The following is a 22,111-nucleotide window of genomic DNA, read 5'->3' on the forward strand; positions in this document are numbered from 1 at the left end:
TGACAAATGCAACATTTATTTCATAAATCCATGTTGACCTCATGTAATAGTGCTTCTCTTTGTGTTCCATTATCATATCCTCTAGAATAGTCAGCAGTATTTTCCTTAGCACTGATGCTTGGCTAATTAATCTGTAATTTCTGGTTTCCTCTCTCCCCTTTTTAAATCGAGAGGTTACATTGGTTCACCCTCCAATCTTCTGGAAAAGTTTCAGAATCTACGGAATTTTGGAATAATATACAAATATATCACCAGGGCAGCACAGTGGCTCAGTGGTGAGCATTGCTGTCTCACAGCGCCAGGGACACAGTTTGATTCCAGCCTTGGATGATTGTCTGTGTGGAGTTTGCACATTCTCCCCGTGTCTGCGTAAGTTTCCTCTGGGTGCTCTGGTTTCGCCTCAAAGTCCAAAGATGTGCACATTATGTGGATTGGCCATTCTAAATTGCCCATATGTTCAGGGATGTGTAGGTTAGGTGCATTGGTCAGGGGTAAATATAGGATAATAGGGTAGGGGAAAGGGTTTGGGTGGGATACTCTTCAGATGGTCAGCGTGGACTCTTGGGGCTGAAGGGCCTGTTTCCACACTATAGGGATTCTATGATTTGACGAACTCAATTCTCCCATCCTCTGATATCTATAACCACCGGCATTCGCTGCAAGATTTCCTGGATAGTAATCAGGAGTCTGAACCCTGAACAATTTCACCTCTTACCCATTCAGGGTTGCCTAAAGTTAATCCTAGAGTATCTAGGATAGTGTTGTTAAAATTAGATAAGTATACAAGCCAGCAATCAAGCTTCAAGGCCAATCTACTCATTGGATAAACTTGCCAGGTTACTAGGTGATCCCAAAAAGTTTAAACTTGTATTTAACTGTCCCAATTGGTCTTGCCTACATATTCATTTTATCAAACACTGGGGCTTGAGCCAATAACCATTATTGCCAGTACTCCCTCCATACCAGCAGTGCTGAAGCTATGGGATAAACCAGACCAAGTGATTTCCTCTAAACCTGATATAGACATACTTCACTGTAACAGGGCATCTCATTGAGCAACATAGCTAAGCATTGAAAATTTCATCCCAATTAGACTTGATGGATTTCCATGTCTGACAGAAATGGGAGTCAAATGCATCACAAGAGGGTCAGAAAGTAAGCTTATATGTAATATGACCTGGGCAGTAATTAGTTTAAGGTTATTGTTGCTATTGATTACACTAGTGCAGAAAAGAATGAAACAGTTAAAGGAATCAGATAAATTTCAATACAGAATTTAGTTATTCAGCTTGATATGTCTGTTACAATGCATACTAGGTGGCTGTCTTCATTCCATTTCCCATACGAAGTGATATTTTGACCTTCAATAATTTTTTCATTATCCCGTTAACCTCTGAAGCAAAAGCCAAGTTCCCACCAGTTAGTCATCCTCAAAAGGGATTGCAGGTCACAAATAGGTCTGTAACACTACATAGTCTGATTCTGTCAGTAGGAGAAAGTGAGGTCTGCAGATGCTGGAGATCAAAGTTGAAACTTTATTGCTGGAACAGCACAGCAGGTCAGGCAGCATCCAGGGAACAGGAGATTCGACGTTTCGGGCACAGGCCCTTCTTCATTCCTGAAGAAGGGCCTGTGCCCGAAACGTCGAATCTCCTGTTCCCTGGATGCTGCCTGACCTGCTGTGCTGTTCCAGCAATAAAGTTTCAACCCTGATTCTGTCAGTAAAAAACCACAGTGAACTTATTTGTAAATCCACCATATAATTGTCTAGTGAGTTGGTGCAAGCTATTTAAAACCTTCTGTCACTAATTAGCATATATCTGATACCATGCCTCTCTAATATCTGTTAATTATCAATAATTCATTTTAATATATGATCATAAGTTGAAGGACTTGGTAAGTTTAAAATATTGCTTGGCAGAAATACGGTGGAAGATCGATCCTATGATCTCTTCGGAACAGGTATACTTTTAATCAAATTTCACTGCATGCAGTAATTAAGGAACTCTAACAAACTCAGTCATTTTATCAATATATATATATATATATATAATTTCTCACACTCTTAACTCATCATGTATTGTATTTTCGACGCAGATTATAAACTATGTTGACCATGGATTTTTTTCATACTGAGTGGGTTTGCAACATGACTGCCCCCAGCAATCTACTTATATTGTAGACATTACCAAGGTCAGGAAACATTTATGTTAGATAAACATTAGTGCATGATTGCTTACACTTAAATTGAAGAAAACTGGCTAGATTGGAGTAATAGGTCATTTGTTTCCCTTTTATCAATATTCAATTTAATTATAATTTAAAAAATGATCAATTGATCATTTAAAATATTTTTGTATCTTAGCCAGCAACAACAAGCATTGTGTGGTGACAAAATAATATTAATGGCTTCTCCTTGTCTATTGATAGATTTGATTAGAAAACAGGAAAGATCCTGAATAAAATAACACTAAATTAAATCAGTGTATTAAGAGACCAGCATTGCTGTTGGTTAAAGCTTTATTTTATCTACAAGTACTTTAGAAGACAGATAGCATGCTGCTCCATTGAAGCCTTGTTGTTGCTTGCCTTAATTTCTACAGTTAAACAAAAGAAAAATGGAAACAAAGAATAAAAATGTAATGGAGAGCTCTGAATACATTAATTTATGACAAAGTGTATGACAAGAATTATTTACTCTGACATAAATTTACTAAGTTTAGCCTCTTAAAAACAGAGTACAGTACATGTATATGTACATCCAAATAACTTTCTATATTTTTACAACTAAGCAGTTTAAACAGTTCTTACAAAAAGCAACCTTTTTGTCAGTAAAGGGTTATATAGTGTACTAGTAAGAGGTAGTTTTACTATACATGGTTTGTTGTGCTGTCCAATTGTATAGAAATGTAGGCTTTATAGTGTTTCTATGCAGAAAGTTCCTATTGTAATAAATATATTTCTATTGTTCATTTAACTTTCACTTCTACCAAGATATCAAAATATAAAAAAATCAGTATTTTAAAGCCATCATGTACTCATGCTTTCCTATCCGAAAATGATAATATTTGAGATGAACAATTCAACTATCTTTCCTCTGCTGGAGTAATTTGTCAAATCTACCAAAAGACTTAATAGTGTAAAAAATATAATGAAGAGTATATATGGCATTATATTGTCATATAACTCAGCAAGCTGCCATCAAATTCCATTCATGTTTTCAACACAGTATACGTTTACATTGGATCATTAGGAGTCTCATGATTCAAGTGCTAATGAATTTTCCCTTTAATGAAATCAACACTGTGAAAGACATTATTTCTTAACATTGTACAGTGACTTTTATAAGCCTATAAAATAAGTGGTTCATTGGTTTTAGGCTCATATGTGTAACTTTGCTATTCACACACTGACCAGCCACAAACCATCTGAAGACCAGTTCATATCTGTAACTTACCCCTGACCATCCATTATTTTACTTAAATCTATGGCAGTTCTCTTTGCTGAATGATTGAACAGCTACTCATAGGTGTCACCAATATTGTAATTCCACTTAACTGTTCGATGTTACCTCATCCAGTTCTTTGTTTCATTATGTAATTCCCAGGGGGTTTGTGCCTCTCTTGGGATTACTTAGTTCAGATATTTATACATGAGATGTGAAGGAAGGTCCTTTGGTTGGATAAAGGCTGATCTGAATGTTGTTGTGGGCTTGCTCTGTTTTCTCTGAAGTGATCAACAGCTCCTCATCAGTAAGGAAAGACTGTCGTGTTGAATAGTTCTCATCTTTACCATTGCCTTTCCTCTGTTGGCATGGAATTAGAGTTACAGGAGGAAATGGATAGGCCTCCATCATCTTACGATGACTTGCTAGAACTCCAAGCCCGTCGGTTGAATCAAGAATGATTTCATTATCCGCAAAGGTCATCAGTGCTAGGGTGGAATCACATGACTGTTTGTCCATGTCTTCGGAAGTGAGGGAATTTATGCTGCCTTGTTTTGATCGGCACCTTTTCTGCCATTTATACTCACGGAGCATGCGAAAATCCTCTTTGAAATGTGGGTTGAATAACAGATAAAGCAAAGGGTTTAGACAAGCAGGCAGTGGGAGGACCAGCAGCAGGATTGATTTAATTACTTCTGGACTGATTAAGAAAAGGTTAAGCAGGGAAGAAAATGTGAGAAAGGCCACAGGACAATATAGGATACAGTTGGTGAAGATCAGCCAAGCTACATGCTTAATCATGGCACAATCCCAGATGCTGTCAAATTCACCTTTCATTAGGTCACAGTAAAGTTTGGTGTATGTCCCAGTTATAACAAGGAAGCAAAGGATATTCATCATGATTAGAGCCACCATGAAGCCGAGAGTGGAAGGTTTTCCATCGGGGATAGGAGATGGGAGGCAAAGAGGTGAAGTCCCAAATTCTCCAACTGAGAACAGAGGCAGTGCAGCTGCACCAAATGATAGTACCATGCAGCAAGAAGCAGCAATTTTCACACTATTGAAAGATGGCGATTTTCCATAAGCACGGACACAAGACACAGAAATGCTGCACTGGACAGCAGCAAGAGTCAGGAACAATATGGATGCTTCTGAGGAAAATACGGATACAAATCCAGTTATTCTGCAGCCCAAGCCAGTTTCCCATTTTACACCATGCTTTGCAAATTGCCCAAAGGTCATTGCATCAACAATTGCTAAGGTTCCACTGTACAACCCTGTCAACATATTGGCTCCTGCTATCAGACCAATCACAAACTTCACTGGAGATAGGTAGCTGGATGATGCAAATATAGTTGCGATGACTAGTCCATTGCATACCACAGAGATAAGAACTATGCCCCAAACTCCAAGGCGTATTATCCAACTTTCGAAAAGATATTCACATGGATTAAATGGACCTGCAATGATTTTAACAATGTAATGTTAGAAATACTGAAATAAGAATACAAACTTTTCTGTAATTTATTTTACTCAGTTTGTTGCATCTTTTCATTGACATATTTTAACCACTTTTCAAAATCACATGTGTGGTGCAAGGTTACAGACATTTCATATTTTCTGCTTGAAGCTAGAATATGGACTGGGATTTGGCTGTCCAGATTGATAGCTCAGGTCTGGAAATTTCCCAAATGATTTTAACTCTCTTGGTTAAAAGGTGCAATGACTCATGGATTTTAGGGGTAGATGCAGGATAAATCTGGCCTGCCAGCACCAAAAACAGATGCCAGGAAGTGATGGATGCAGGTTGGCTAGAAGTATGAGCTTCGTTGGCTGGAACTTGGTCCCAGTTGTTGTAAATGATTTTAGCCTTTCTAACTCACACGCCCAACCTGAATGATTTACCTACTTTGCATATGTGAAAGCGAGGACTGCAGATGCTGGAGATTAGAGTCAAAAGTATGGTGCTGGAAAACACAACAGGTCAGGCAGCATCCGAGGGGGCAGGAGAATCGACGTTTCGGGCAAAAGCCCTTCATCAGGAATGAGGCTGTGAGCCAAGGGAGTGGTGAGATAAATGGGAGTGGCGGGGGGGAGGTGGGATTGGGGCTAGGTAGCTGAGAGTGTGATAGGTAGATGGAGGAAGGGATAATGGTGATAGGTTGGAGAGGAGGGTGGAGCGGATAGATTGGCAGAAAGATGAACAGGTTGGACAGGTCATGAGGGTGGTGCCGAGTTGGAAGGTTGGAAATGGGATAAGGTGGGGTGAGGGGAAATGAGGAAACTGGTGAAATCCACATTGATGCTGTGATCCACATTAACGGCACCAACTTCCAACTCGACACCACCGTCATGATCTGTCCTACCTGTCCATTCTCGTTCCACCTATCTGTTCCACCCTCCTCTCTGACCTATCACCATTACCTTCACCTCCGTCTACCCATCGCACACTCAGCTACCTTCCCCCCAGCCCCACACCCCCTCCCATTTACCTCACCACCCTCTTGGTTCCCAGCCTCATTCTTGATTAAGTACTTTTGCCCAAAACATTGATTCTCCTGCCCCTCAGATGCGCCTGACCTGCTGTGTTTTTCTAGCACCACACTTTCAACATTACATACTTTGCATGCCAACTTAGTTTCAACTTGAATACCTACATCTCAACTGAATGCCATCTCATAACCTATCCACTTCCCAGCCTTCCACACTGTACTCATGTGTGCCAATTCCACTGTCACTCAATAAGTATCCACTAAAGGAAGAGATCAGGAGCCATGTAAACATGAAATAAAATAAACTTCTAGGAATCTAAATCATGAAACTATGACAGCTTACAAATCTTGTTTTGAATTTATATTAAAATACTAACTTCTATTTGTATTGAATCCTTTAATAGTCTCTCCAAGCTATTAATCAAACTGTGAACTCAGAAAAAATCTTGCTGAGGTTATTGTAGCATTTGTAATTCAGCCAAACATTCACAATGAGAAGCCATCGGGGACATATTAATGAAGAAATCTCAAAGAACTGTTGAAACAAAACTATGCCACCTATTCGAACCAGTGGTTTGTTTTTAAATAATCACTTACAACTGCAGCCAGTTTAAAGAGGATATTTTAAACCACCAAGTCATTAAAGTTAAACAGACGTTATTCACACTTCAAGAACATTTATATTGGCTCCATAAATATGTGATCTCTACCTCGTGGACTAGCCCTTGCAACCATCAAACTGGTGTTGGTTGAACTCAGCACTCTGACATAAAGGGCTCATGTCTGAAACATCGATTCTCCTGCTTCTCGGATGCTGCCTCACCTGCTCACCTTTTCCAACTCAACCTTTTCAAACCTGATTCTCCAGCATCTGCAGTCCTCACTTGCTGAATTTGGCCTCTTTCCTTTCATGAATTCATAGAATCATAGAATCCCCACAGTGTAGAAGCAGACCATTCAGTCCATCAAGTCCATACCAATTCTCTGAAGAGCATCCCACCCAGACCCATGCCCCCTACTCTATCCCTGTAACTCAGCATTTCCTATGGCTAATCCACCTAACCTACACATTCCTGGACACTTTGGGCAATTTAGCATGGCCAATCCACCCAACCTGCACATCTTTAAACTGTGGGAGGAAACTGTAATTACACCCGTCCATCTTTCCTCTACTACCAAAAATGGGATCAGTCAGAAGTTGGGGTGAGTCTTCATATTTGGATATTGTTGCTATTTTATCTGGAACTAGGTATTTCAGTTGCATTTATTTCTTTTGCTTTTGGAGTGTTGCAAGCATTTTGGTGACTCACCTGGAGCAGGTGTGCATTGAATACTGGGATGCGATTTAGGATCGTCCACATCGAACTGGAAATCATCCATATCTAGGTAAACTGTATATTTTTGAAAGAAGAAAATAATGTTAGCAGATGATTTCATGAGAATTTTAACAGAGCCAGCAAAAAAATAGAACATCGCATTCACTTTTGAGCAACATATTGGGTAGAATATTTTCATAACCGATATTACGTTAAAGGGTTGGTGTGGAAAGGAAGAAACCCATAGCTAGATGGTCACTGTTTAAAAATAAGCAGTCATTCATTTAAGAGAGAGAAGAGAATGATTTTTCTCTCTTCCCAAAAGGCAGTTCTTTGAATATTTTTGAGGCAGAGGTAGATAGATGGTTGATTAGTAAGTAATGTAAGGTTATTGGGGTTAGATGGGAATATGGAGTTATCCAATCAGTTCTGACATTATTGGATAGTAGACCAGGCTCAAGAGTCCAAGTGGCCTCTTTCTGCTTCTAGTTTGTATGCTCATCAGAGTTGATGGTCAACTCTGATGAACTCTGTTCTCCGAAAAAGTGACCCTTTTAACGTATAAACACTGCATTATTATTGTGGTTTTGATCATAAACTATGACTCCATGATTACAGAGTTTCCAGCAGGGATTGTCACTTAAGAAATCATGCAAGGGTGAGCTGCAGGTGAGGAAGGTTGGAATACGGAGGGGGTTGGGGGAGGAGTGAAGATTGGGAAATATCTGGAAATTTGTCAGAGATTTGCTGCAGTCAGACTATATAAATCTAAAGACACAATGGAACAGTAGAGTAATAAGTGAATTTGTGTGAGAATTATGTCTAGTAAACTGAAGAAACATGGGGAAAATATCAAGGAGTTGGCCCTGCACGGAAAGGAATAAAACAGAGGTGGTGGGGTTTAGGCTGGTATCTTGGTGATAATGATATGGAGGGAGGTGGTAGCAATATTTGAGTATCATTGCTTTAACCTAGCTTCCTCTTTTTAGTTCAGGGCAGGGTTTAGCATGACCACCAAGGGAGCCAAGATCTGCTTGCTCTTTCTAAACTTTCTGTTCTTCATCTTTATCTGATTATGCGAAAGAGCCGTGAGGTTATGCTACAGCTCTATGGAGTTCTGGTGACTCCCTTCTTGATAACCACTCAGTTGGGATGACACCTTCACCATGGCTGCATGTAGATGGATGGTAGAACATGTCTCTTGTTATTCAGGAGTAGCATGTCTCACTGTGTGGAGGAGTGCGCTCAGTCTTCATCTGCAGGGTGTGCTACTGTATTAACCCCCTAAGGCCCAAGGAGAATTACTAATTAATCTGCATGTGGAGTTCGGTGAGTATGAGTTCCCTCAGCAACAGGCAATGACCTGCCCAAGTGGAACTCATCATCTGATGTAGTGCATCCCTACCTTTGAGCCATGGGGCCTGGCTCAAGTCCCACCTGTTCCAAAGGTGTGTAATAACATCTCTGAACTGGTTGATTAGAAACATGGGTTCAAAAAGATTATAAAGCACACCTGTAAGGCTCTCTTGTGGCACAATGGTAGTGCCACTACTCCTGGACTAGGAGGCCTGGGTTCAAGTCCCACCAGTTCCAGAGGTGTATAATAACATCTCTGTACAGGTTGATTAGAAAAATAGGTTAAGTTTAAAAAAAAATAGACCCAGGTCGGTGGGAATGTCACTCAAGGATGGGTCTGCAGAAGTATCTATCCTGGGCTGGGTCTACACTATGTATGCCAAGAACAGTGAGTTTCATGTGGAGTCTAATAATAAAGGATGTTCCTTTACAGTCAGGTTTCCTGAGTTATTACAGTTGCCAATGACTGACGTCTGAGAAACTCTTTTGCTTCTTCAGTTCCCATTTTAGGTCATTTCCATTGAGCGTCTTGGATTCTGTCACTGGTCATATGTCGCTGCAATTGCCCTTCTAAGAATGTGAAGGAAAATGCAGGAGGAACAGGGCCAACAGCAAGCCCAGGAGCAGCAGTAAAGCTGAGGATGAGGAGCACCCATTTCAGGGAAAAGTCACAACCACAGGGCCCCAGAATGTCCAGTGTGTGCAGGAGGGCCAGGGCTTTTAAGGTCCAACTCCATATCCTGGGGATGAATAAGTGCCGATGAAAGTTCTATGTACTGGGACACAGAATCAAACTATGTTGGATGCTGAATGGGACCTGAGAGGCTCAGGAATAGGAGACCATCTTCTGCTGGTGGTTGTGAAGGTCACTGCTGCTTGACTGGATCCTTCCAGTGAGCAATGGGTGACCTGTATGGGATCTCTCAGTTGTGCCCCTAGAAGTGTATCAGGACAATGATCAATGCCACCTGGACACAGTCACAGTTTTCCCAAGAGTAGGTCAGTGTTATAGTCCGGGCAACTGGATTCAGAAACATAGCTGGGTCCCCTGAGGTGCAATTAACTGCACATACTGCGTGTCGCAGTGCAGCAGAATTAATAAACAGGAAAGCATTTCATGTGATTAATGCTCAGGTGATCTGAATATTTGTACATTCTGGAGCACACTTGTGTATCAGCCGCTTTTGAGTCTCTGGGTGCCTCACAAGCCTGGCTACTGGGGGACAAGAACTAACCACTGTGACCATGGCTCATGATACCTTTGTGCAGCCACCTGACTAAGAGGCAGATTTAAAGCCACCCGCCTGGCACTCTAACCATCTCTCTTAACTGGCACCTTACCTATCTCTTCCACTTTGCACCCTGCAGTCACTTAGCTGCCTCATTAGCCCTCAACTATTACATACCTAACTTTCCTCAGCTGCTATCAAAGTGCCTTGGGGATCTTTTAAGAGACCTGTCTTGGTCTGCACCCTACTGCTGTACTGAGTGGACTTCCTCCAATGAATGCATTCAGGTCAGGCCAAATTTGGAATCTTGGCCGGAAAGTGATTAACATAAGTAAGAGTATCATTGATCAAATCTGTTCAAATGTTAATTGGAATAGCTTGACCATTCTCTCTGTATCTACTTTATTAAAACCTTTCATAACTTTGCAAACTTCTAGGAGGGCACCCCTCAGTCTTCTTGTTTTCAACAGAAAAGTGACCTAGCCAATCCTCTCCTAATATGTACATACAGCCAGTTCTACTATAATTGATGTCTATCTTTGCACCTTCTCCAGTGTGTCTATGAACTTTTTTATAACAACACAACTGGAACAATATTATTATACTTACAGTTGCTGTCTGGTGGGACAGGAAAAACACCCATAGTTCTTTTCTGGACATCTTCATCATCACTGAGTGTAGTCTCTGCATCCCAAAGGTTAGACTGCTTGTAATTATTTTTGCAGGATCCATATGCACAACACTGATAAGCATAAGGCATTTCTAACACTCTGCAATACAAGATACAAACTTTACAATCAATTTATAAGTTGTAAAGACTATAAATCTAAATACACAAGGTATTATTATACATCAATAATATCATTAGATAGCAAAAAAAACTGTTTAGATTTGTTTCAGGGATATCAGTGAAATCGTAATTGGACATTGCTTTCCTACAGGCAATGTAGTACTCTGCTTTCCTACAGGCAAAGGTGCTCTTGTATATTTAAATTGCGATATGAATGGTTCTTCCTGTCAAATGTGAGAGTTAGTTCAATAATTTCATCTGTTTTCCCCTCTGATTTCCACAAATACACTGTGCACTAATGTCTCGCTGATTTGAAAAACACAAATTCGGACAACTGTACTTATATTGCTGCAAGACCTTTCCCGAGTCTACTATTATTTTTATTATTTTTTATGTTACAACTGCTGAGTTACCATAAGCCAACATTGGTCAGAAAAACTTGGTTTGAAATATCATCAGATGCAATTTTGCCATCTTTGGTTTAGGTCTGATGGTGGTGAAGCAGCCAATCCCAACACCAAGAAACCCCATCCAAATGCCCAATAATTAGCTTATTAAGAGCGGACAAGAGCATTTCTCTGGGAATCAGAGCCCTCGGGTCCCAGGACACTGCCAGTAAATCAAAGGTTGACAACATCTGGGTCCTAAACTTCACCAGCCCAAGCCTACTCTTCAGGAGATCAAGTGGGAAAAGGTTAAGTACTTCTTATACTCATTACTTGGGGTGGGGATTCAGAGGCAAGGGCATGTGGGTGAATTTCTGACACTGTGCTATGGCTCCTTGTACTTGCCTTCAAGCGATCCTAGATTTGAGCAAGTGGAGCACCACCTTCAAATTGAGTGGGCAGGTTGCTGCAGTTTCTGGCCAGAAAAATAACCACCTTTATTGCTTACCAGAGAATGAGGTGATCAGGGAGCTATGAAGGTGAGGCTCTTAAATGGCCATTCATTGAACATTTAAGGGCCCCAATTGACAGCAGGCTGAAAAGATTGCTCATGGTGCTTCCAGCTGAGATGGAGAACAGTGGGCATGTTTCTTCCAAGGCCTACTCACTCAATTATATTCCCTCCTCTTCACCTCTAGCAGTGGAAAATTGTGTCCATAGTTTTTTTGGGCTAATTGCTGCCTTAACAGCATGAGGAAGGCCAATGTATTGAGGACAGATGTCTGTCAACTTAGCTGTAGCTTAGAATTTATTTTGTTCTTATTCATTCATGGGATGAGGGCATCACTGTCTAGATCAGCATTTATTACCCATCTCTAATTGCCCAGAGGACAGTTAAAAGTCAACCACATGGCTGTGGGTCTAGAGTCACATGTAGGCCAGACCAGGTAACGATGGCAGTTTCCTTCCCCAAAGGAACCAGATAGGTTTTTCCTGACAATTGGCAATGGATTCATTGTCATCATTAGACTCTTAATTCCAGGATTTTATTGAATTCAAATTCCACCATTTGCCATGGCCGGATTTGAACCCAGGTTCCCAGAACATTACTTGTGTCTCTGGATTAACAGTCCAGTTGAACAAAACGGCACGGTGGCACAGTGGTTAACACTGCTGCCCCATAGCACCAGGGACCCAGGTTCAATTCCTGTGTTGGACAACTGTCTGTGTGGAGTTTGCATATTCTCCCTGTGTTTGCCTGGCTTAAGGGGCAGCATGGTGGCTCAGTGGTTAGCACTGCTGCTTCACAGCGCCAGAGACCCGGGTTCAATTCCTGCCTCGGGCAACTGTCTGCGTGAAGTTTGCACATTTTCCTCGGGTCTGCGTGGGTTTCCTCCGGGTGCTCCAGTGGCCTCCCACAGTCCAAAGATGTGCAGGTCAGGTGAATTGGCCATGCTAAATTGCCCGTAGTGTTTGGTGCATTAGTCAGGGGGAATGGGTCTGGATGGATTGCTCTTTGGAGGGTTGGTGTGGACTTGCTGGGCCAAAGGGCCTGTTTCCACACTGTAGGTAATCTAATTTTAAAAAGATTCTGTAATTGTCAATGAACATTCCTACTTCTGACCTTATGATGGAGAAAAATTTGTGCCGAAGTAGGTGAAGATAGGACCGAGGACCTATCATGAGGTGGTCCTGCAGAGATGCACTCCAACAATCACAAGCATGTTTGTTTGTACTATGTATGAATCCAACCAATGGAAGGTTTTTGCCAATTCCTATTAACTCTAGTTTTCCCATACTTGGTCAAACTCAGCATTGATGACAAGGACAATAATGAGCCTGTCAGCATCAAGAACAGGAAAGAAGCAGCAAGTGATTGGAGGAGCAAATCCTCAGCATTTCATTCCATTCAACTTATGAGGTGGTCTGACTGGCAAATTCAGTGATGATGGCAACCAGAGTGACCTGAGGAGATTTGGGGCCAGATTCCCTTGGTACTATGCATTTCAATTCTGGCAGAGGGCTTTTCAGTGCATTGCTTTTGCAGCTGGAAAGAAAATACACAGCAATGAATCAGGCCTTTAAAACAGCTCTCCTCCACACTTGCCATCCCCTCCAATCGGCACCTGTTGCTCAACCAAAAATCTGATGGTTTGAGGGCAGGTGGGTTTCCCACCTGTGCTCCCAACTCAGGAGTGAGATATCCAGCCTTCATAGCCATTCACTTGGTATATCAGTGCAGTGTAGGCATAACACTGTTCTGTGGGGAGGTGACAGACCACTAGTACACATTCTCTTTCACCCTCCACTTATGCTGCCTGAACTGCTTTGTATATCTAGCATTTATATGTCCAAATAATCTATTTTTCACCTTAATTCTTTTTTTTATTAAACAATTACAAGACAAGTGGAAGTGAAATGATTTGAAGTAAAATTGCCCCTCGAACAATGAGTTGTGCAGCTCTTATGCAGTAAGCAAAAAACATCAGTGCAATTCTTTCACCACAAAGTTCTGCATTTTTTTCTTATGTTTCACATTTAAATTAAGGGTTATGATTAGTTACAAAAAGTTACTTGCTTGGATTTCTCCTGTTTGGTTTGAACTCATCGCATAAAGTTCTTTAAGTTTAAATTTATTGTTCCTTAAAACTTTAGAATGTAGAATTCCCTGAATTAATCTTTTTATATTATTGCTTACAATATTGAATAAAAGTAATTTCAGGTTATTGGGGCGGCATGGTGGCTCAGTGGTTAGCAATGCTGCCTCACAGCACCAGGGTCCCGGGTTCAATTCTTGTCTCGAGCAACTGACTGTGTGGAGTTTGCACATTCTCCCCATGTCTGCTTGGGTTTCCTCCGGGTGCTCTGGTTTCCTCCCACAATCCAAAAAATGTGCAGGTTAGGTGAATTGGCCATGCTAAATTGCCCATAGTGTTAGGTGGATTAGTCAGGAGTGAATGTAGGGGAATGGGTCAGGGTGGGCTGCTCTTCGGAGGGTCAGTGTGGACTTGTTGGGCCGAAGGGCCTATTTCCACACTGTAGGGAATCTAATCTAATATGATTGCCATGACTTTTATTGCTAGTTCCGCATCCACATTCAAATCGAGAATAAAATCATGAGGCGTATAGATAGGGTTAATGGGATGTCGTTTCCCTCGAATGGAGGATTTCATGACTAGGGGGCGTATTTTTAGGTGAGAGGAGAGAGATTAAAAAAGACACGAGGGGCAATATTTTTACACAGATGTAAAATGGTGTCCCTTTTAAGCTAATGTCACTTCTGTAGATCAAGAACACTGCTGTTAAAAATACATTATAAAGCGTCACATGAACAAAAGAAAACAATTTCTATTTTGTTCTGCACCAGAGAGTAAACGTTTCAATGTCTAGAAATGAAGCATTCTCAATTACGATTGACTTTTAATAAATTATTTTTTCCTACCTTAGCTTGGGAAAGCTGTCTTCCGAATAGGATTCTGATAATGCCAGGTTTCCTTTGAGCTTCAGGTGCGTCAATCCACTTAGACCACTCAAAGGGAGGGAAGAAAGTTGATTGAAGGTCAGGTCCCTGTTAATAATAGATATATTAAAGGGTTGCATTTAAAGGTTAATTTGTGATGAATTGAATATTCAGATAACACATAAAATCCTGATTTATTTACAGATGTTTCCATCGAAAGTTTCTATAATCTCTTTTCATCACAGAACTAGTGCCTATGACTGTTACCTCTACTGGGGAGACCCACCTAAGTAAACAAAATCTCTCTACTTCTAAAGTCAAAGTACTTGGTACTAGCAGCCACAACTGTTCTGTGTTGTAGGTAGGGCTGGGTGTTGACTGTACCCATATGTGCAAACGTTGGTAATTGTCAGTTCTACAGTCAGCTAATTAACTGGTGAAGGGATACAAGGGTGAAGGGTGATTGTGATTGAAGGGGGACAACGAGAGAACTGCAGGAAATGGGAGTACTAATGTTTCATTGTGCAGCTCAAAGGAGCTATCTGGGTTCACAACTAAATGTGAAAATTTTCTTTGTTTGTCAGAGCCTTCAGTTTCGTCAGATTTGGCCTGATGGCACCATTTTGCAGTTTCAGCTCCAGTCAAAACAGATCAAGCGCCAATCATGCCATCAAGGCCTGAGGTGCATGTTTAAAGATCACCCTTTCCTTGCTGCCTTCAGATTAAAATTGCAAGCTGTCAGATTGCAGTGAGGAAAGAATGGATAAGTTGAGTTCTTCTTACAATTACAATTAGGGCCATGAAAATTACCCAAGTGATTGCAAAATCATTTCGTAAGTTGTTATTTTATTTGTGTCCCATGTGCAGTTTATTTTTTCATCCTTTTAACATCACTGCCTGAGAATGGTGGAGAGCTCTCATATTCCCTGCTTACATCAAATGAGTGAGGGGCCTGTCAGCGATTGTTTATTCAACCAATCATATCTGAATGCACACTGTATAATTCTGGAACTGAGTATACACTCTGTGGACAATTATGTCTACACCAATGATTATTCATGTGAAGTACATAGTCAACAAGTGAACTGTAGGATTAGCACTACCAACTTTGTGATGAAATGTAAATAATGGTCTGATCAACTACAGAATTTTGCCATTCAGGTGAAATATTTTTTGCTTCCACTTCCTTTTTAAAATATATATTAAATTATTAATTGAATTCTTAAGTGTGGCTGCTTCTTTTAAATTTTGCTTGCATTTTACAAGAGAAACAATTTAACATGACTTTGAAATAATTCAATTTTCTTCTGTCAATCCATCAGTTTCCATATTTTCAATATCACTGATAAAAATGTTATTAAAATACTGAATAGTTCTATCACTGAAACTTAAATTCACGGAGGGTAGTGCAAAATGATGGCCTGGCTTGATCAAACAAATTGTAGTTGGAAGGCACTTGATACTCCAGATTGTACAATAGACAGAAAATGGTTGAATGCTATCATGAGGTGAGAGATAGAGAAAGTGAAAAGAAACCATATTGATTAGACCACTCAATAGATATTTTATCACATTACAGTTTCTTTACACTTATTTAAAAGTAATAACGTTAAATTTTAAACAGTTTTCTTATTATTGGAAGCTAAATCTGCAATGCTCTGAGAAGTATAACATTTTACTTAAAAACACTAAAAATGAACACTTACAGCTTTGTTAAAGAACGTAATGAAGCAAAGGCATCAAGATGAATTTCAGCTATTTTGTTCCAACTAAGATCTCTGGAGGGAAAAAAAAACATTATTATAGTTTGAAATACGACAATTTCATCACAAGTCATATTACATGTAGTGTGAGCTGTATAACATTTTATGCAGGATATTGAGGTGCAGGTCGTACTAATTCAAGATGTTAGATTCTGGTATCAAGAACTTGCTGACTTTTAGCCTCAAATATAACTTTGATCATCACCTATTCTGAGGTAGCCTTGAGCAAAATTCCAATGTGGAGGCCAATGAACATGAACATTTATAGGCAAGAAAATGAACTCAGGTGAAATGAAGAGAAATTCAACTGTAAGCTATTAAGTATTACAACGGAATTGTCCATCACTGCATATACTGAAAACATATGATCTTTACATAGCATGTAACTACAGGGCTAACCACTCCTAACTGACTGTAACCCAGAAATATTTTTGCCCCTAACAATATATGATGAACAGAAATAGTTTTCACAAAACTCTTGAGAGTGCAAATAAGCTTATACTTGGATCATAGAGTAAAATAGTAAACAAGGAGGTCATTCAGTATGTTATGTCAGCACCAGTTTCATATTCCAATTCTCCTGCCCTGTCCCTATAATCTTTAACTTTTTAAAAAAATATAAATACTTACTTATGTCACATTTATAAGACTATGTTGGTTTTGAATTTATGCCTTTTTGCTAATAACTCAATGGCCAGCGTAAATAGCTTCCCACTTAGTCCTACCTCATAACTTAATCAATGAAGCCTGATAGATTTGATGCCTTCTACTAGATTTCTTCTTACCACTACTTCTTACAAATGATAAAACCCCTAAATTTTCTAATGTTGCCTCTCAATTAAGCCTTGTCATCAGGTGCTGCAGGTGCTGAAAATCTGAAATAAAACAGAAACTGACAGTCAACAATTACCATTGATGTCAGGATATAAATTGAGCTTTGAAGTCTTGAAATATTCCTCTGAAATTGAGGGTCAATTTATATGTGTAGTATAAAAGTACTACTGTTGGCCTAGGTGTGGGTGTTCACTAAGTTGATCACAAGGTGTCTGCTCTGTGTGGAGACTGAAAAGATCTGGGCCAATAAATCTGATAGGCCTCTGATCAGGAAATGTTCTTAAGCTCCATGTGGCCATGTCTTAAACTCCTACGGCGCCTTCTCAACACAGTAGGTATCACCAGTTTGATCCCTTGCACCCAGTCATAAAGTACTGGTAACTAAAACATTTGTTTTGTAGGGTGAAAAATTGAGGTTGACCATTAATGTGAGCATTGTATACCATGGGTTAAAAAGGTAGGTTTACTTCTATGCTGAGAATACTAAAACAAAATTGATTTGTGGAGCCAGAAAGAGCTGGATGAGTTATTCACTGTGATTGATAGCATGTGCTCCTCCTAACTTTCCCTTCCTTTGACTTTGTGAAAAGAAAATTCAAGCACATTTTAGTCAACTACTGATTCAGATGGAGATTTTAAATCTTTGACGGAATCACAATTGGGCCCAATACCTTTCATTGTCTGACCACTGACCAAGTTAAAATTACCTCCATGTGATTAGATCTGAATCACAAGTGAATTTTATTCTGAGAATTCCACTCTCTCCTTGACTTACTAATTCCAAATACCATTATCCTGCAAGGACATAATAATTTAAGTAATTCTACTGATCAGAGGAGTGACTTGGCCCAGATTTCTCCGATCTCCAAACTGTTGGTTATTGCTGTAGACTAAAATGCAGGTTGGGATTTCACAGACGTCGCGTCATAATGACTTTTTAGATATTTTTCTGGACGTCTGAACTTCTGCTGGGCAATTTCTATCTTCTCCAAGTCTCCATGAAAAAAATCTCTGACTCTGAACTGGAGATTCTGGACATTTTAACATGTTTATCTCAACGTTTTAAAATAAAATTAATGGGACATAAGCATGAAGGCAGCCCTTTTGCCCATCCCTAACTGTCCAGATGGCAGCCAAGAGTCAACAACATTGCTGTAGATCTGTAGGCCAGACTAGGTAAGAAGGACAGATTTACTTCCCTAAAATGACATTAGTGAACAAGACTTTTTAAAACATTAGCTACAAGGACACCATTAGGCTAGTTTTTTTTAAAAAAACTTCAGATTCCTTGATTGAAATCAAATCTCTATCTGCCATGGTTGGATTTGAACCCATGCTCCCTGGACACTAGCTTAATGGCAATACAATGGCATTACCATTATGCCAGCACCTTCCTACATAGAAAACATTAAACAGATTAAAACCACTTATATTGCCTGAATGGGTATAAATCATACACCTCGTACTCAACTCCACGACTATTCCTGATCCTCTGACTCTGTCCCTCACCTGATCTTGTCACCTGGCTCCTTCACATCCCAACCTATGACCCATCCACAAGAACAACAGACACAAATGCTGGTAACTCCCCTCCCTCACCAAACCTGACACCCAACTTCACCAGATTTGACCTGACGTATGACCCACTGAAACTCTGAATACTACCTCCCCAATCTATTCCACTATTCCTGATGCATTTACCCATCTTACCACTTGCCACCCTACCCAACTGTCACTTTACCAGCCCATACATCAACTACCTCATTCATCTGCTAGCTTATTCCCTTATCCATTTACTTAACACATTCAAACATACTTATCGTGTCTAGTTAGGTTTTCAAAGAAGCTTTGAGGTGCTTAACTTTCTTGTTTACCAGAATACAGCAGCTAGGGCCATATAAAAGGGGGTTCTGTGAAGATTCTCTCCCTTGCTTTTCTGTAAGAATTTTATGTTTGGTGAGCTTGGAAATACCTTCCATTGAAAAATCAGATCATAAGTTTGGAGAAAGGTAAGTAGGCTTTTTTTTGTTTAAGGGGGGGGTGCCAAATACAGGATACCAACCCAGAACAGATTTGGGCCATTATCAGCGCACTCAAAAACGTACCTTCAGCAGACCCTAACTTGTAACTTAAGCCAAAGTGAACTTTAATATTTCTGCCATTCCTTTACTATTCATACAAATTCCTTTTTATCTTTGTACAGCCCTACCCTCATTTTAACTAATCTTTTACTTTTTATCTGTGTATAAAATCCTTTATTATTTCCTTTTATGTTGCCTACCAGTTTTTTTAACAATGAGCCTTTGTCAAAGCCATAGCACTCTTACAGCTAAATCAAAAAGTGGAGCGTTCAAGGCCCAATCCAGACAGCTCTGGCAAGGGGAGATGAATTTCTAGATACTACGTTGATACCCAGTGGGTTAGCGGTATGCTCAGAAAGAGAAATCACCAGCTCATTAATGATACATAATGTTCAATAATACAATTTTGTATTTTGAATATCTGTTGTTGAGAATCGAATGCACCTTTTCTCTTCTTTCAAAAAAAGATGTCATAATGTGAAATTAAATAAGCCCGATTTTGTTTTGGAAATGGTCTATCGAACAGCACAAACTACTTGGAATGGATAAGGAACAGTTATGGAAATTCAGTTAAACAGTTTAAAAAGGGCTGTCAGTTTGTAACATAAGATGTCGATGAACTATTGTTCACCAAGGGTTAATGTTTTGTAACTGAGGGTTACATCTGTGAGAAAAAGTCACTTTCCCACACAGCTTGTTGAATTGGGACAATGAATACAAAAGGCGCAAATGACTACGAACAAAGTTTATTTACTGCAGCAAGTTATGGTATTTCATGCTGGAGGCTGATTTCTTTTTTGTCTTTCCAATTGTTTATGGCCATTTATGACAGAATACAGGTAGGGTAAACTACAGCCTGGACAAAACTCTGAACTGAAGGCAAGAGGAGGAAGCAATGTTGTGTCTTTGTAACTGTTTTCCAATTACTTTAAACATCCACTCGAAGAGCAACTGATGCTATACCTACAAAGAGCATTCACAAGCATCTTATTTTATATGTCTGCCTGTGTGATTGAGTTCCAGCCTGGTGCCTGGAATCGGGTTTCTGTCTTATCAACAGTGCAGTAAAACTTCATTTGGGAAGACTGCTTCAGGAAAGAATGTGAAAACCTACTCACAGAGATCGCAGAGCCATTAGCTGTTGAAACGTGTCAGCTCTGATTTCAGTGATTCTATTATGCTGTAGGCCACTGAAAAGACAAACAGTACAATGAGATCAAGGTTTCAAGACATCATTCTTGCTTCAGGGGACAGGGGAAAAAAAATCAATCATTTTGGCATGAGAAAAGACAAAACGTAGCGGAAGTGGTTTGTATCAAGCGTTAAAGAAGTGGCTTCATGTTAAATAGAAGATACACCGCCATTATCTAATCCTTGAAAGTCAATTTTCCCTTCCAATTTCCTCCTGAGGGCATTGGCTCATGCTTGGGTATACGGTTTCATGGGTACCAGCTACCATCTGGTATCTCGCCCAAGAGGGTGACTCTTTACATGTACATTCTTTGAATATTGCCAGACTACTTTTCTCTGGGTGGCATTAAAGTCCAACCTAATTCTGTTGTAATTTTAATATCCAACCTTTGCCCTTTCCAGTGTCTCTGTTGCCAAACAGTTTGACTCCCTCTTCTCTAGATTAGCAGCACCGACCCAATTCTGCTGCCTTCATTGCAGTCTTATGGGAGAAGAATGAGGGATTGAATCTCGAGATTTGCTGATTTCAAAATGAGTTGTTACAAGTTCCTTCAATGGGAAGTGGTCATCATTAGCTGGGCCAGTATTTTATTGCCCATCACTAGTTGCCCTTGAGAAGGTAGAGTAAGTTGATGCTGTAAGTTGACCCACAATGCCTTTAGGGAGAGAATTCCATGATTTTAACCTAGTGACAGTGAAGTAACGGCAATATATTTCCAAGGCAGGATGGTGAGTGGTTTGGAGGGGAACTTGCAGGTGGTGATGTTTCCCTGTATTTGCTGCCCTTGTCCTTTGAGATGGATGTGGTCGTGGGTTTGGAAAGTGCTGTCTAAACAGCCCTTGATGAATTTAGACTCATGGATGTATGGGGAAAAAACTATATTTTCTTGGATTATTAGTGATTTACAATTGTCAGTTATAAAACTTGAAAGAGTTACAAATCAATAGAGTTGGATCATGGAAGAATAAATGATTGGACTGCTTCTTCCTTGGTCCTGCTTAGGCCTTGTGCTAATTCAGAGGGTTGACACTTTGAGATATGGCTTCTTCTAGACAATCATTATCTATCATTTTCAATAGCATTTAATGAAAGGATATGAGTAACCAAACATTCCCTGTGAGCATATAGAAGGAAATAAACATTTTTAGAAATGACAACTTGCAAGACAAGCTGAAGCGTGAAGACAGCGAATATTAAATAACAGATAAACAATAAGGCACTATTAAATGCTCCATTTCACAAAGTAGGAAAATTTCAGTTTTAAGTATTGAAGGAATTTGCATTCACAGAAACTAAGAAATTAAGAACTTACATTTCTTCAAGCTTCTGACAGTTGTGAAAACTTGGCAATACATGAATTTGATTGTATGATAATTCCCTGTAGGCATAAAAAAACTATTTATTCATACAAAATTTGCAAAGGCTACTATATGTTTAGGTGACTGCTGATTCCAAAATAATGTTGATCTTGTTATGCTTCAAATCTATGAACAAAATGATTGGCTTTGTATTGAGATGATGTGATAGACATAATTTCCAGTTTTAGAAACTACTTAGAACATCTGGTGAGAATTTGCATGGGAAAATTTATTATGCTTGTGTACCAGTTTGAAATATAAAATGAGATCTGTGATTTCTAAGACTCTATTGGCGATCAGTGTGATATAACCAGTCTTGACCCTATCACGTGCCTCCATATAATTAATTGTAAGTTGTTTAATTATGTGGTAATTCAGCATTTAGCATTTAAGTTCTGATCAATACAAC

The 22,111-nt window shown here is 39.7% G+C and overlaps 1 protein-coding gene across 7 annotated transcripts in view; it reads right to left on the reverse strand.

Moving 5' to 3' along the window:
• Positions 1-2,488: 2,488 nt before the first annotated feature.
• LOC122563226 (leucine-rich repeat-containing G-protein coupled receptor 6) overlaps positions 2,489-22,111 on the reverse strand; it is a 255,999-nt gene continuing 236,376 nt past the window's right edge. For all 7 annotated transcript variants that reach the window (XM_043716816.1, XM_043716819.1, XM_043716817.1 and 4 more), the window contains 7 exons: positions 21,657-21,722; positions 20,271-20,342; positions 16,181-16,252; positions 14,457-14,582; positions 10,448-10,608; positions 7,248-7,328; positions 2,489-4,905 (listed from right to left, as the gene is read on the reverse strand). In XM_043716816.1, coding sequence (XP_043572751.1) covers positions 3,647-4,905; positions 7,248-7,328; positions 10,448-10,608; positions 14,457-14,582; positions 16,181-16,252; positions 20,271-20,342; positions 21,657-21,722 — 1,837 coding nt within the window. In that variant the 3' untranslated portion in view covers positions 2,489-3,646. The remainder of the gene's footprint in view (positions 4,906-7,247; positions 7,329-10,447; positions 10,609-14,456; positions 14,583-16,180; positions 16,253-20,270; positions 20,343-21,656; positions 21,723-22,111) is intronic.

Source organism: Chiloscyllium plagiosum, chromosome 26 (genome assembly GCF_004010195.1).
Source record: "Chiloscyllium plagiosum isolate BGI_BamShark_2017 chromosome 26, ASM401019v2, whole genome shotgun sequence".
Taxonomy (NCBI): Eukaryota; Metazoa; Chordata; class Chondrichthyes; order Orectolobiformes; family Hemiscylliidae; genus Chiloscyllium; species Chiloscyllium plagiosum.